General features: G+C 36.8%; 1 protein-coding gene and 1 pseudogene across 1 annotated transcript in view; both read right to left on the bottom strand.

Annotated features, from left to right (window-relative positions):
• The window catches only part of LOC149169499 (protein transport protein SEC23 F-like), a 28416-nt gene extending 22529 nt beyond the window's left edge, over positions 1-5887 (bottom strand). The window contains exons 1-2 of the mRNA XM_089425228.1: positions 5822-5887; positions 5212-5354 (exon numbers count right to left, since the gene is read on the bottom strand). Of these exons, the coding sequence (XP_089281354.1) occupies positions 5212-5354; positions 5822-5887 (209 nt within the window). The remainder of the gene's footprint in view (positions 1-5211; positions 5355-5821) is intronic.
• An 8668-nt stretch (positions 5888-14555) lies between these two features.
• Positions 14556-15266, bottom strand: LOC149169498 (protein transport protein SEC23 E pseudogene; annotated as a pseudogene).
• Positions 15267-16056: the final 790 nt, after the last annotated feature.

The raw sequence follows: 16056 nt of genomic DNA, 5'->3' as shown, positions 1-16056 counted from the left end.
CAAGAAGAATACCTTCATCTGCTCTGGGTTCAAACTTACCAGGTTTATCATCAATCCTTTTGATATAGAATTTTCTTCCAAAAACTTTAAAGTATTTTACAGTAGGAGTTTTACCATACCAAAGTTCATGTGGAGTTTGAGTGTTGTTTACCCGAACATTTGCTTGGTTGACAATAGTTACGGCAGCGAATGTAGCTTTACCACAGAAGTTTGTAGGAGTTCCAAATTCATCTAGCATAGCTCGAGCCATTTGTTGAACTATTCTGCTCATTATTTCAACCACACCATTTTGCTGAGGAGTCCTTGTGGTGGAGAATTTCCTTTTTATTCCATGTTGTTCACAAAAGTCAAAGAATTCATCCGAGGTAAATTCCCCTCCTCGATCAGATCTAAGGCATTTGATTTTTTTGATCTGATTCAGTTTCTGAACCAAAGCTTTGAAGGCTTGGAACCTTTCAAAAGCTTCATCTTTATGCTTGAGAAGACCTATCCAACACATTCTGGAACAACCATCAATGAACAAAATAAAGTATTCTTCTCCACGAGGTGACTTTTTCCTTGATGGTCCACATAAATCAGCATGGACAAGTTCAAGAGGCTTACTAGCTGACCCTTCCTTTTCCATGAAGTGAACTCTGGTTTGCTTGCCAATTTGACATGGTTTGCATATTGTATTTTCTGGGATGCTGGTATCCGGAAGATCACAAACAACCTTGAATATGCTTGTTTTTCTTATTTGAGAAAAGCTTCAATGTCCCAATCTTCTATGCCACAACCAATTTTCATCGTTTTTGCTTAGATAGCACTGTTGTTGTCCTCCCTTGACTATGTATAAGTTGTTTGGAGCTCTTGTACTTTTGATCATGGTCGCTCCTATATCAAGCTCACGAACAAAACATCTTTTTGATTGAAACACCACTTCCTTTCCTTGATCACACATTTGACTGACACTCAACAGGTTATGCTTTAAACTGTCTACATACATAACATTTCGAGCTTTAACCTTTTCTTTCAAGAAAATAGAGCCTTTACCTTTTATGATAGCATGAGTGTCATTTCCAAATGATACATTATTTTCCTTTTCTAAGGAATTATATGAGTGAAGTTTTTATTTGTCACCTATCATGTGTTTTGAGCATCCACTATCGATCTACCACTAAATTTCTTGTCCTTCTGCATATAGTGCTATACCACATCTTTCTGTTTGAGATTATTTCCTTCTCCATATCTTGGGATTTAATGGAGTTTTCTCCTTTTGAGATGTTTGTCAAAATTTTCTCCTGCATTCAGATTCTTCATGACCAATTCTATTTCATTTTCAAGAAGAGAAAATTTATTATAGGAACTTTTCTTGATCCCTATTACATTCCTTTGATTTCATGCTTCTCTAGTCATGATGGTTTTGTAAGAAACACATTGAGCAGTTTTGTGTCCAAAATTATGACACGAAAAACATTGCCCATTAAATAATCTCCTATGATTATCGAATCTATTGACCCGATGATTGTAGCTCCTATTGATATTCATCTTTGGAGCAAATTGAGTATGATTTACCTGAGGTTGGTTGTGGCTTCTATTCATACTTGGAGTAAATTAAGTCTAATTTACCTTGCGATCTTCTTTACGCCTTTACTGACAATTGTCATACGGTTCACTGGCCTTTACTGCATCAATATAGCTTTTGGTGGAGGTTGACGACTTCTGTGATAGAGATGATTCTTCAGTATATCCAAGACCTATCTTAATTAGAGGAGAACGCTGAACTTTGATAATTTTATTTAAAGTTTCTGATCCTTTAGCAAATATAAGATTGAGAGATTTCATTTTCTCAAGATCATTTCTTAGACCCACAATTTCACATTCTAGTTTTTCATTGTGTTTTTCTTTTCCAGCAAGTTGGTATGTTAAGATATCTATAATCATATTCTTTTCTTCTAAACAGATTTTGAGTTTAGATATTTGTTCATGAATCTTCCTCTTCTAAAGCATCCCGAAAATTATCATCGTCATAATCCATGAGAAGTCTGTAATCTTGTCCAGTTTCATCTTCATCACTATTAGATAAACCATCACTATCTTCATGAGTATAGTAACTCCTTTTATTGACAACTTGTTTCCTATTACCCTTTGCATATTCCTTTCCTTTTTCAAATTTATCTTTATTAGGACATCTGGTAGCATAGTGACTGACTCTGCCACAAGAAAATCATTTGAAGGGTAACTTATCTCTAAACCTTCTAGAATCCCATTGAAGCTTTTTGACAAAGTTTATCTCATCTTCATCATCTGAAATATGTCCCGATTCATTATGTTCTTCCTTTCCTTTTACTGAAGATTTGAATGTGGCTTCTTTCATATCTGATGGTCCTCCTTTTCTCATCTCAAAGGAAATTAATATTTCGCGAAGCTATGTCATAGTGATATTCTGCAGATCCTATTTTTCTTCTATGGCAGACACTTTGGATTCAAATTTAGCAGGCAAGGATCTCAAAGATTTTTCAACTAAGGTAACTTCCTTAATTTCTTCACCCAGATTCTTCATACAATTGAAAACCTCATCTATACATAGGAAGTAACTAGCTATGCTTTCATCACTATGCATCTTAAGACTTTCATACTGAATTTTGAGAGTTTGAAGCTTAGCACATTTTACCTAAGAGTCTCCTTCGTAGCTCAGAACGATTTTGTCCCATATTTCTTTAGATGATTTGAGCTGCACGACTTTGACAAACTCTGATTGCGACAGACTTCTAAATAAAGTATTGACAACTTTGGCATTGGTTTCATATTGATTTTTACCTACCATATCTATAGGAATTACTGCTAGAAATGTATATCCTCCATCCACAATTTCCCAGACATATGTTCCAAGCTATTGTAGATAGGTTATGGTTCTTATTTTCCAATAAATAAAGTTTCTCCCATCGAAGATTGGCAGTCTGATGGATCTCATGATTTCTTGATTATTCATGTTGATGGATCTCCCTTCAAGCTATCAAGCTTCTTCTGAAGGACTTGCTTTGATACCAATTATTGGAAATAATACTAAGAGGGGGGTGAATCAGTATTATCAGATCAATTATTTTATTTCCTAAATAGATTTATATACACTTCTTCAGTAAAGTGAACTAGCATGTACACATGACTGTGCTTAAAGAAACTAGTGTATATGCAGAGAAATTGTGATTTATACAGTTTATCATGTGTTGAGCTTAAACCAGTATATCAAAGGTTTATTAGACATTGTAGTAAAATCATAATAAAGCGCCACACATAGGCAACACATATGAACAACAATATTTAAGGTGGAAACCCAATGTGGGTGAAAACCACTTGTTGTTGTCATCTCTATCTTCATTTAATAATAAGAAAATCTATTTACAACACTTTACTGGTGCAGACTCATACCAGTACGCAGGCTTCTACCTGCAGAACATTACAACCTTCTCTTATTCTCCAGGTTCTACTGGAAGGGAGCTACAACCACTCTTCTACTAGCTAATATGTTTACTAATATGTAGGCGACGACCTATAGAAGGCTATGACCTTCTTTCTTCCTCCAGGGACCATGTTTCATAAATTTTCAGATTGGATGTTCTTGGTACACAACAATACACATGAAGACCTCTTTTCATCCAACTTTCATTCTGGGCCCATCAACAACATTGAAGCTTAGAATCAATCATCTTTGTAATACAAATATCAACTACATTTGCATCAACCAATCACTGAAACTCAATCAACCACTGACAACGTCTGAACCCATGACACAACTGAATCAACCATTCGTTCATACTTAATCAACTTCAAGAAATCCACTAGAATAGATATATCACTGTAACTAGTACACAGATCTGAACCCAAAATACTGCATCATCATTCAGAACCAGCTGTAACATCAAACACATGAATCAAAGTGTATACGTAACATGGAACAGTTGAACCAGCGTGCATATGCTACTTCATCAAAGTGAACTAGCGCATAGATCTAAAAATACTTACTTATAACTTCGCTGCACTTCCTGACTTCATACATACCCAGATCATATCATTTACAGAATAAAACATGCGTCCGTATTCAGATCTAGACTGTCCATGATTAAACCACATAATGATTATACATTTAATCCTTTATGATCCCAATCCATCAACCATCATCAACCACAAGGGTGCATGCTTAGATCAGGTCAAGCAACACACCAGAGTCTCATAACCTGCATATATGATCTAACACTTCATAAGATATTCAATACTTGCACACAATGCCCTAATGATATTCTCCTCCTTATATACTCTTAGGCCTTTCTCAATACCTTAGACCAAAAACTTAGTTTTCCAACATGTACATGCTTTTCCTCCTGTGAAGTGTGTGTATACGTTATACACTACTTTTGTTCTGTTAAACTACATGTATATGTGCCTGGGACAAAGTGAACCAGTGTATACCTCTATTTATTCATTCTCTGGATTCTGATCTGTAATCCTTTATTGTTGACTTGTTGCACTGTGAACTTTCATCTGAGTGAATTTCCATCAAGAACAACACCTGTATCATAATGCCAACACTATGAATCCAACAACTACTAAATTCATGAGATTCCATTCCATTCCATAAGTATTTTCAATTTCATTTCCCCACACACACAAGCATCATGAGAAAACAACACTTACAAGTCTAGCTACATGCCCAATTCAACAAGATGTCACACTACATATAAAGGGTCAACCATCAGAACACAGAAATAAAATAAATATGGGGCCATGTACAATAGAAGTTTTGGGAGAAAGAAAACTAATATGAGATCTGAAGATCTGTAGGGTACCCATCCTATCAGTTGGACCAAGAAGGTTTGGCTTAATCCAAATTTCTTTTGAGGTCAATTGAGGAAAACATATAATTGCCAATTTTAGTTTAGAATTGGACATGTTCAAGATGTGAGTTATCATTCTTGTGTTTCTCATAATGAATTGAGCACAACTTATGGTGAGAAACTTCAAAGTTCATGAGGCTAAAAGAAAAATAAGTTGGGAAATGGCTTTGGAATAACCATCTATCTTCCCTTTTTGAAAATGACATTAAAAGGAAAAGAGAAACTTGTCACCATTAGAGAAAAATGTCCCTATAAAAAGAATGATGTGTGTTTGTGTAGGATAGGAAGAAATGTATAGTAGATGATATCATATCCAACCCAAAATTCCACTAGTACTTACTTGAACAAAAGACCAAGGGATTGATTTCCAACCTCAAAAATATGTTTGAAAGAGTCCTTGAACATAGAATGACAAAAGCTTTCTGCTAACACAACAAGGCCACCTGTTCTTTCAAATACTACTTTCATTTCGACAACCCCAACCTGAAATGCAAAAGTTTAATAAAAACAATCATTAAACAAGTACTGATAACTTCCTACAAACATATTCATCTCAGCCATAAAGAAAAAATTTCAGCAATGAACTCATGTATTATTCTCATTTGTAGTTGCACTAATGAGTATAAGACAATATTAGAAAACAATAGAGAAGACATTTTCGAAACTAAGCAATTTAGCGTATATATAACAAACTAAGTCTCCTGAAAATGGGACATGAGGATTATAGTGTCCACTACTGACACGTAGAACCCATAAAATAGGACAAAGAGAAAATAATATTATACAGTAACAATGATACAATCTAAGAGAATATAGTATTGCGAAATAATATTCTAAGTCCACAACCCAACACCAAGTTGACATATAATATCCCCTTTTTTGTTCGAAAAAACACCCAGTGTATGAAGTAATTTGACTTCTTAAGTTATGGAGATGTACACACTACACACCCTACCCTCATCCACATTCCAACCTATGACCTCTGAAGAGAACATGGTCTTAACTGTTAAGCCCATTCAGCTTGTGTGCAAGTGTGTGCATTAAAATTACAGAAAGGAAATATTAAGATAAATATGTAAATATTTTGAACATTCAGATATAAGAATGCCAATAAAGTATAGATCATACACACATAATAACAAGAAAAAAACTCAGGAGTCAAAACAATTGTTCTTCATTCAATGCCAAAAAATGTATTAAATAAATACAATGATACCATAGACATGATTTCCAAAGGACAATAAAAAATAGGGTAGATTCATTGAAGTATCTCATGAGTGATGAGCCATATGCTATAGTCTGTCCTCCTGCATCATATAATCAAAACCATCAAGATCACCACCATTTCCATTGTTGTTGCGATCTTCCCCTTTCTCTATATAAAGTGAACATCTACATCTACTGACATGGGTGATCCGGATTTAAACCAAAACGCAAAAAATTATAGAGATAACCATATACACAAAGATGCAATGGAAATAATACTTCATTTCATTAATGGAAAATACTGAAATATGCTTACAACCAGAAATGGAAATAAACCAGCTAGGGCGATGGTAGCTTATCTCTGAGAAGAGATGTGTGGCTACATGCCTTTGAACTTTGTTACAATGAGGCTTGAAGGCCTATTTATTGTTGAGAAACAATGGAAAACCCTTCAGATTCCAAAACCTAACCCTAGAAGATGAAATGCCAAATTGTGGGTTCCGTTTTTGGGTAAGTTGGTACATCAACTTCTCGGGGTCGCGAATTGGTCGTATTATCTCCATTTGACACGCATGATAGCCTGTTGGAAAGATCTCTCTGAGGACTAAGACAAAAAAATTAATTTTTTTGATAAGAAAATTGCTAGCGGTCGATTTCCCAAAAAACGTCTTTTAGGGCCTCAAAACGGCTCCAGAAGTTTAGGACCCGAAAAACTGCTAAAAGTAGTAAACTGCGCTATAATTAAGGAAACTGGAAAATTGAAAGGGACAGTTGTGGGGGTCCATATGGGATAGGTGGGCGGCCACCAAAATCCACCTGGATCATTCCTCCCCCTTTAGAAATCAATGGTCCGTATTACATTGAGTTCCTCCCTAAGATGAGGAAGCTTCTGCAGAGTTGGGTCTCTGGTGAGCTCTTCTGCAATCTTTGATGTGTCCAGAAATGGTGGGAAGCATGGTCGACGACGGTCCACATTGAACACTAGGTGCAAGCAAAGGAATGGAGGAATGTTGTGCTTCCAAACATTGTTTCTCGTAGCCTTGGTACTAGTGTAAGAACCATGTCGGAGTGGTCTGAGTTTCTGATGGGTTCTGGTAAGGCGTTCTTTCTGCAGATGTAACCAAACTTTGTTGCCCACTTGAAACCTGTGTGGTACCCCTGTGGGTGAGGAGAAGTTGTTCCTATGTTCTGTCATGACCGTATCTCTTTGCTGATGCTACTGTGTGGAGGAACCCTTTGCGGGGGTTATGGATGTAGCAATGATCTTCCCCTTACTTTGGGAGCGAACCAGACAGAAAATGAATTTCCTAGTCTGGGAGATGACCTTACTTCCTTTCTTGGCAGTGATCAAAGAGGTGGCGGTAGGTGGGGCTACCTCCGGTATCCGGTATAATGAATTATCCAAAGAAATAATGACAGCGCAAGGCCTTGACTCGTAGACAGCATGTCGCCTCCACAAGTATGGCTGGCCTAATTGTACATCGCAAACATCTAGAGGTGTAACATCATACAATACCTCATCTATGAAGGGCTTGATGCTGTAGGGAAGGCAGCACTGCTGGCGAAATTTCAGATCTAATCCTTCATGAAGCCACCTGATACTGTACGACAGTGGGTGTGGTGTAGTCGGTAGGCCCAACCGCTTCATGACCTTTGTTGAAATAAAGTTCTTTTGGCTGCCACTGTCGACAATGAATTGCAGTGGCGAATCCTTCACCCACATATGTGAGTGGAAAAGACACTCCCCCTCCTCTGCATCTTTGGGCTCATTCTTCTGGATCTTAGCAGTGGCAACAGTGGCACTCGGATCCGCATCAATGATTTTCTTTCCTTTGTCATTCCCCTTGTCAGGTTCTAGCTCAGGGTCGGAACATGCATCTGATTTGGAAGCCTTCAACTCGGCCACCAGCGACTACTTGGTCCGACACTCACTTGTGTTATGAGTGGGACTCTTGTGGAACTCACACCACTTTCCTGTGTCCTTCTTCGGCTTCGTGGTGGTGTTCTTTTCTTGCAGCTTCGAGGGGTTTTCTTGGGTCACCCCACCTTAGCTTTGTCCTTTGGGCTTCGGATTTGTAGATCCAAAGTCTCGCTTCTTCTGTTTGAACTTTTGCTCAATTTTGATAGCGTATCGGTATGCTGTGCCGAGTGAGGAAATGTTCAAGAACTCCATCTCTTCCTGGATGTATCTGTGTAGGCAGCTGCGGTATTTGAGTACCAGATGCATCTCAGAATCTTTGATACCCAATTGTGTGCGAAGGGTATGAAAAATGTTTGTGAACTCCGGCACATCTTGGTCTCGTCCCTGCTGCAGTGTGGTCCATTTGATGTATTTGTCCTCATATCTTTTGACAGGGTAGTACTGCTCCTTGATGGCATCCCAGAAGTCATTCCAAGTGGGTTCGGCTTAAAACAGTGAGCCTGTACTTTCATTCTTCTGCTCGCAGTAGGTTTCCCACCAGTCCTTGATGTGGGGGGCTGCTTTGAGAAGAGTGAAAACAATCTTTTCCTGACTTGAAAATTCATGAACAGAAAAATACCCATCTAGAAAATTTAACCATTTATCTATGGCATCTGCGTCTATTTGACCCTCCAATATGGGGATTTCAAAATTAACTTGTACCTTAAAGGGCGTGGCATTTCTAGAGTAGCTGTTGGAAGCCGATGTGTCGCCTCTGGGTAGCCGTTGAAGGATCTGCGAAAAGTTGTCCATCATCGCATTCCTTTGTCGCTCGAGGGCTTCTTCAAGCAAGATTTTGATAGGATCTCCTGCCCCCTCATTTTTCTTCTCATCCGCCATTGGAAGTCATCGAGATTTGCGAGGCTGGTCTTGCAAAGGTTCGACTAGTTCAAGCCCTAACTCCTTATATCCCGACCTCATTGGGGACATGCAAAGAAAAAAGCAGAGAAAAAGCAGACCGCTCTGATACCACTGATCCAGATTTAAGCAGGAACGCAACAAATTATAGAGATAACCATATACACAAAGATGGAGCGGAAATAATACTTCATTTCATTAATGGAAAATACTGAAATATGCTTACAACCAGAAATGGAAATAAACCAGCTAGGGTGATGATAGCTTATCTTTGAGAAGAGATATGTGGCTACATGCCTCTGAACTGTGTTACAATGAGGCTCGAAGGCCTATTTATTGTTGAGAAACAATGGAATACCCTTCACATTCCAAAACCTAACCCTTGAAGATGAAACGCCAAATTGAGGGCCCCATTTTTGGGTAAGTTGGTACATCAACTTCCTGTGGGTTGCGAATTGGTCGTATTATCTCCGTTTGACGCGCATGATAGCTCGTTGGAAATATCTCTCTGAGGACTATGACAGAAAAGGCGATTTTTTGACAAAAAAACGATGGCGGTAGATTTCCTGAAAAACGTTGTTTAGGGCCTCAAAACGGCTCCGGAAGTTTAGGACCCGAAAAACTGCTAAAAATAGTAAAATGCGCTATAATTAAGCAAATTGAAAAACTAAAAGGGATAGTTGTGGGGGTCCATATGGGATAGGTGGGTGGCCTCCAACATCCACCTCGATGAGTGGGCCATCATCAAAAGTGCACAGTTGTAAGACTGTTGAATTAAGATCTGCATCTGCTAGTGTGGACTATCATCAAAAGTGACCAACTCTAGAGCTAGAGCAAGGTTACTAGGGAGTGGGAGAGACATTTTTAGAAGCTCTAGGTTTGGGAGCAATTTTTTATATCATATATAATTTTTTATATTTTTTATATTTTGATGCATATATGTCAACAGAGGCATGTAGAATGATGAATTGGATATAAAACATAGATTTAACCATATAACAACAATTATCCAGATGTTATAATCTTCATCAACCACCTCCACAAGTTAGTAAAATAGTAACATACAACATATTGAGTCTAATTATTCATCAATCTTAAGGTTTCGAACTTTCAAAATTCAATATATAACATTTATCATCATTGATCACAAAATTTGTACTTGTAAGCTAAGTGTAACCATTACAACAAATAGTATCTAACATGAAATGAAACAACTTTCAACTTTCATAAAGCATCATATTCATAATTCATTACCAACGAGTTATAATTGCCAAATTCAAACTTAAAATTTCAATTATCATATATTTTTTACAAAAATTATCATAATAAATATGAAACATTCAACAATTATAAAAACTACTAGAAACTAGAAAAGACAAGTAAGTCTATTATTTATTGTTAATGCTTGGGCCTCTTGCTGCGACAAGAAATGTCTAATCTTTTAGTCTTGTTGAAAAATCAGGATCTTTGTCATTAATATCACCCTCTAAGCATTAATATACAGAGGTATCTTTGTCATTACCTCTAGATCTGTATAGGGATCTTTGTGATTAATATCACCCCCTAAGCATTAACATAATATAGAAAAAACATAGCATGTCCGGTCAAGTTTTTGGTTGAGTGATGGGTACATTTGTAGTAGGGTCATGATAGAGGCGTTTGACAACCAGTGTCACTAACATCAAAGTACATAGAGGGATTGTTTATCTTGATTAGATATGATTTCCATACCCTAATACATGACAAAATCCAATGGAAACATTGCAATCCCCCCAACCTTGAAAAATTGATAAGTCTGCTGGATTTTGAATGAGATTTAAAATTCTAATTTCTCCATATGCAATGTAATAAGGTCAGAACCACTCTCAAACATGCCATGTCATTTCATGGTAATGTTACCATGAATCACATATCATTACTAGGGCCATATGCTTGATCATTAGGCTGCCCCACTCAAAGAATATTTTTTCTTTGAAAAAAGGTGCATTTGGAATGTTACTGCAAAAAATAATTTGGAAAAAGACTAGGGAGCTCCACTAATAGCTCCCTAAAATTAAGGAGCGTTTTTTAAAGGGAGCATGCTACCGAGTAGAGAGTGAATTGGGAGTGGCTTCGTGGAAGGGGGAAGGGAGGGGGTTCACTCCCATGCAACCCTGAGCCAGGCTATTAAGATCAAATTTGGTCAATTCTAGTAGACAATACAAAATAGGGTAGATTCATTGAAGGATATCAAAGTGATGAGTCATAAGCTATAGCCTGTGCTCCTGCATCTCATAATCAAAACCATCAAGATCACCACCATTGTCATTGTTGATGTGCTCTCCTCCCTTCTCCTCTATATCAAGTTGAGATCTACATCTACTAGTGTAGGCCATCATCAAAAGTGAGTAGCTCTAGGACTAGTGCATTAAGATCCTCATCTACTAGTGTGGACCATCATCAAAAGTGACCAGCACTAGGGCCAGAGTATCAAGATCAAATTTGAACAATGCAAATTCAAGGTAGGTCTCCAAAACCATATCATCAAGAAATACACCATACATCTTTTCCCTTCCCTACTTTACAAGGAGGTTAGTGTACATATACACCAATGTCTCCACTGTAGAGTCTAGACTACTCAAGCATGTTCTTCACAGTCCACACATTCTTGATGCTCCAATCCATCTAGAAAGAAGAGGATGAAGTAACCTGAGATAAGATCTTAATGACTCTCTACTATGGAATAATGTACACTGGCACAAGTGTCACCCACCAAGCATAGGACTTCTTAATCTACTTGACTTTGATCACATCATAGCCTCTGAATCTGAGAATTGAGATGAAAACTCAATGAAGGCCACCTCTCGAGAGTAGTTTTATCCTAATATATCATGCTATACACAATCTTCCTCCCCTATAAAATTATCTCTCCATGTGTGCAGGGAATCTACATGATAAGCCCAACATTGAGCCACTGTTGTTTGTAGTGCTTGGGATTCAACAAATGAGCCAAGAAAAGTGGATATGTCCAATTCTTCTCTCACATGCTAAAAATAATATCTCATACAATGTTGAAAAAGATCTTTGTCGATGTCCCCTACTAAAGACACTCATTCTAAAAAATAATTGTCCTCACCAACCCCAGTGTAGTCCCAACCCTCATAAACATCTCTCAATATGGCATGGGTCTATATTTGCAAACTACAACAAAGAAAGATAGGATCCATGATCATAACTATAAGATCAATCCTTAATTGCCAACAATCATCCAACACTATCTCCATGATCTTCTTTGAAACATTTACATTGTGCTTTCTCCAAAAATCCCAATAATTCAAAATAGCCACAGATACAAGAGTTGTTCTAACCTCCCTTAACCACATAAGCATGATGAAAGAGGCACAAAAAAGAGTATATACACTTTTTAGCAATGATAAATTTGCAAAGGTTTTATAGATTATGAGCACACGGGTATGGTTTGGTATGAAATTGTGAATATGGCATGCACAATCAATTAACTCTCCCATCCATGTCACATAAAAAGTAATAGATTTAAGTGCTAAATTCAAAGAATGCACAATGAAAGGTGTCCAAAATACTTGTGGGTATTTAGTTTCCACAATTATGTCAACAACCTTGCAAACAAGTGCATTATTTGTGATAATTTGCACACAAGTCAACACTTCAATAACTTTAACGAACAATCCACCCATATATTGTGCACCCAAAGCATCTATCACTTTCAAGAAACCCAATGCATTCTTTAATGACACCACAAAATTGATGTGGGAATAGTGTGCTCAATCCATTCATCCATAAGAAAAAATATTGATTGTTTTCATCAACGAAACAATACTAACTTTGACAGAATACATGTTGATTTTGAAGGTTGTAGGAGTTTATCCTTAACCAACAATGTGGGTCTACACTTATATGAACAAGAGGTACATAACCAATGAAATCTTGTTCAACTAGAGCTCCACACATATCGATATATACAATAGTGTGTGCTATAATAATAAAAAGAAAAACTTTATTGCAAGATCCATCTCCTCTCGCAAACCTAATTGAGAGATCTTGACCATTGGACCACTAGGAGTATGCATCTTGTTGTTATTGCTTGACCCACTATCAAATTGAAACCCACTACCACTCCCATTGGATGCCTTAAAATATGAAACAAGATCCTCATCTCTATGTACCATATATGTTTCCACATTCATCATACCATAGAATTGACTTTTGACTTTCTTTTTATTTCATTTCGATCTATCCCTTTACCTGTTGCGATTCCCTAGAAATAACTCAAAAGATACATAATATGCTATTATAATTACAAGGAAAAACAAACATCCAAAATATAGCATGCAAGAATACATTTTCAAAGTATTGTTTAGAGTGTTATTTCCCTAGTCATGATCTAGAGGAGTCCCATATGAAGAGAAGCACATCACTTCTATAATGACATTTTATACTAACTTCAGTCACATTGCCACTTCAAGATCTATTCTCATAGAGTATAGAAATGGCCACTTAAATATATATTCTCATAGAGGATTTCTTCAAATGGGCACTTCAACACCCACATTACATCTAAGGATACCCACAAATCCTTATTCCAGGTGTTTACATTCAAATATATTGCTTCATGAGTAAAATATTATCTCAGTGAAATCTTCATGCCCAACTAATTGCAAGCCCATTACCTCTTAATTCCAATTTCTAGATGGCTCTAATCACAAGAGGCCTCATGAACAAATTTCCAATTAGTAAGGGAGAACAAACTCTAGAGCACCCAACCAATTTACAATAAGAATCTCATCACTAGCTTATTTTTTAAATATATATGTACATCATGAGAAACATGCCCCAGGGCCAAAAATAATTCATCTGATGTTCCCATATCTACATTAGCAAGGAGAGATACACCTCATCCCGATGCATTGCTTGCATGGGTTGGTTAATATATGCTATTTTAAGGCAATAATGCCTTGACATGCTTAATTTTATGACATGACAATTGCATCCCTTTTAGTGATGTAAGATTCAAGTTTTTTCCAATTATAATGAAGGTTATGTTTACTTTTTAGTCCTTTGCCACCTACTTGGTCTATAAGACCTCTTCTCTTAGAATCAAAGTTGAATATAAAAACTTCTTCTCTTAGAATCAAAGTTGAATATAAAAAAATTTTAATCAGAGAATTGGATGAATGATGTTGAATTTTCAACATCTTGTTTCTGCAATCAAACAGCTCAATTATAAGATTTTCGAGATCGATATGGTTTTCATGAAAATGTATAGGCTAAACTACAAAAGTAAAGAGGTTGATCTTCTATCTGGATAAGAAATTCTGGCTACTCCCTTAGAGATAAAAAACAAAACACTAAAAGGGGCACAAATGTCTAACTGCATTAAGAAAAATATGAAAAAAACTAGAGATAGGAATTAGATCTCGTGCGATTGCTTTATTTGCATGGGTAGGTTGGCAAAAGTCTATTTTGATGTAATGATTGATGTAACAATGGCTTGACATGTTCACTTTCAAGCATGAAGTATCAAGTTTCCAAAAATGAATGAAATGGAACCCAATTCAAACAAACTCCATCAGAGATCAAAAAGAAAAATCATCGAAGGACACCGGTACATACATAATTCAATGTGTATTCATAGTCTAACACCATCAGAAAGAACTAATTATTTCCCCAATAGCAACACCATTCAAAATCCCTCCACCTGGCATCCCACCAACAGTCGCTCCCTTCAAAAACCAAGGCTGAGGCCCGATAAACCCCAATTGATCCAAAATCTGCTCTTTCAAAATCTCCTTGGAACCACTGAATGCACAAGTTTCGAATTGATATACAAAGCAGAGTTTTTCCACATGAAAGTGAGTCCCAAATGTAATCAAACCCTCCATAGCATTATCTCACAGCAGATTTATGGACTAACACAGGGCCGATTTCATGCACCCTAATTCCTGTTCAATCACGCAAGTATCCAGCATGAACAGAAAGATGTGGTTCGAGTTCGAAGCTTGATCGCCCGGAATTGCATACTCGATGGTCGTATACTACAGGAAAATCTCGGCAGGCACATTTCTCTCGTTGATCATGGCATAGTGCTAGGGAAAATGGTTCCGCTGGTAACAAAAGGAGCATAGGTAAATCTTGGTTGTGTAATCCATGGAGTTGTAAGGGTTTAGAATATAGATACAGGATCTGTAGCAAAGAGGAGGGTAAGGCAGCACGAGAATCTCTCTTGTTGTACGAAGAGGGCTATATATAGCCACCAACTAAATTACATGCTTACTGGCTTCAATCTTAGATCTTGGCCACACATTCCAGGTCATTCTTTTGCCATTCCTACTCTCCATCTCTATGAACTCGTCCATTGTTGAAGGACCTCTCAGCTCAGCATTGTGAATCGATTAGGGGTCAAGGATGTCTTGGTTTCTTTAGATCTATTTATTTTATGAATTACACGAGTTTTTGTGGATCAAACTCTAGTTTGGCCATCATTGATTTATTGAGATGAGATTATCCACACTACATTTGTAGTATTTAGTGTTTTTTTCTCTATTTGTTTTTGTATTTGACACCTTTTTTTTTTGAGTGGGGGGGGGGGGGTTGTTCCTAGTGGTTTAATGAGTCACTACAATGGAAATTGGAAAGATTATTAAGTGAATTATGGAGGTTGTTTTTTATGTGGAGTGTGGGCCATTATGGGTTGTTGAGGGTGATATTGATGTGGGTATTTTTAGTTAATGTTTGGGATAATTAATGGGCTTTTATCATTTAATTGTAAGTGTAAGTGTGTGGTTATGTCAAAACACTCTATGTGGAGTGTGGGTTTCTATGGGTTGTTGAGGGTGATATTGGTGTGGGTATTTTTAGTTAATGTTAGCTAAGTTTGGGATAATTAATGGGTTTTTATCATTTAATTGTAAGTGTAAGTGTGTGGTTATGTCAAAACATTCTTTGGTTTGTGTTTGGTTTGTTGTTGTAAGTGAAATTATAAATTAATTAAATATAATGATTATATTGATAAATGTTTGATGAGAAGTTTATGATTTTTAGCTACTCACTTGTTAAATGATTAAATAGAGAAAAAAATAGAAAATATTTTATCAATATTTTGGAAATGCCTAATAAATAATAAGTAACAATGAGTCTCTTTATTTT

This window comes from Pinus tabuliformis, chromosome 4_2, assembly GCF_031772625.1.
Source record: "Pinus tabuliformis cultivar Carrire ecotype Pingquan chromosome 4_2, CPIR1, whole genome shotgun sequence".
In the NCBI taxonomy this organism is placed as follows: domain Eukaryota; kingdom Viridiplantae; phylum Streptophyta; class Pinopsida; order Pinales; family Pinaceae; genus Pinus; species Pinus tabuliformis.
Note: the sequence above shows the minus strand (reverse complement) of the source record. Positions and strands in the feature narration are given on the sequence as shown.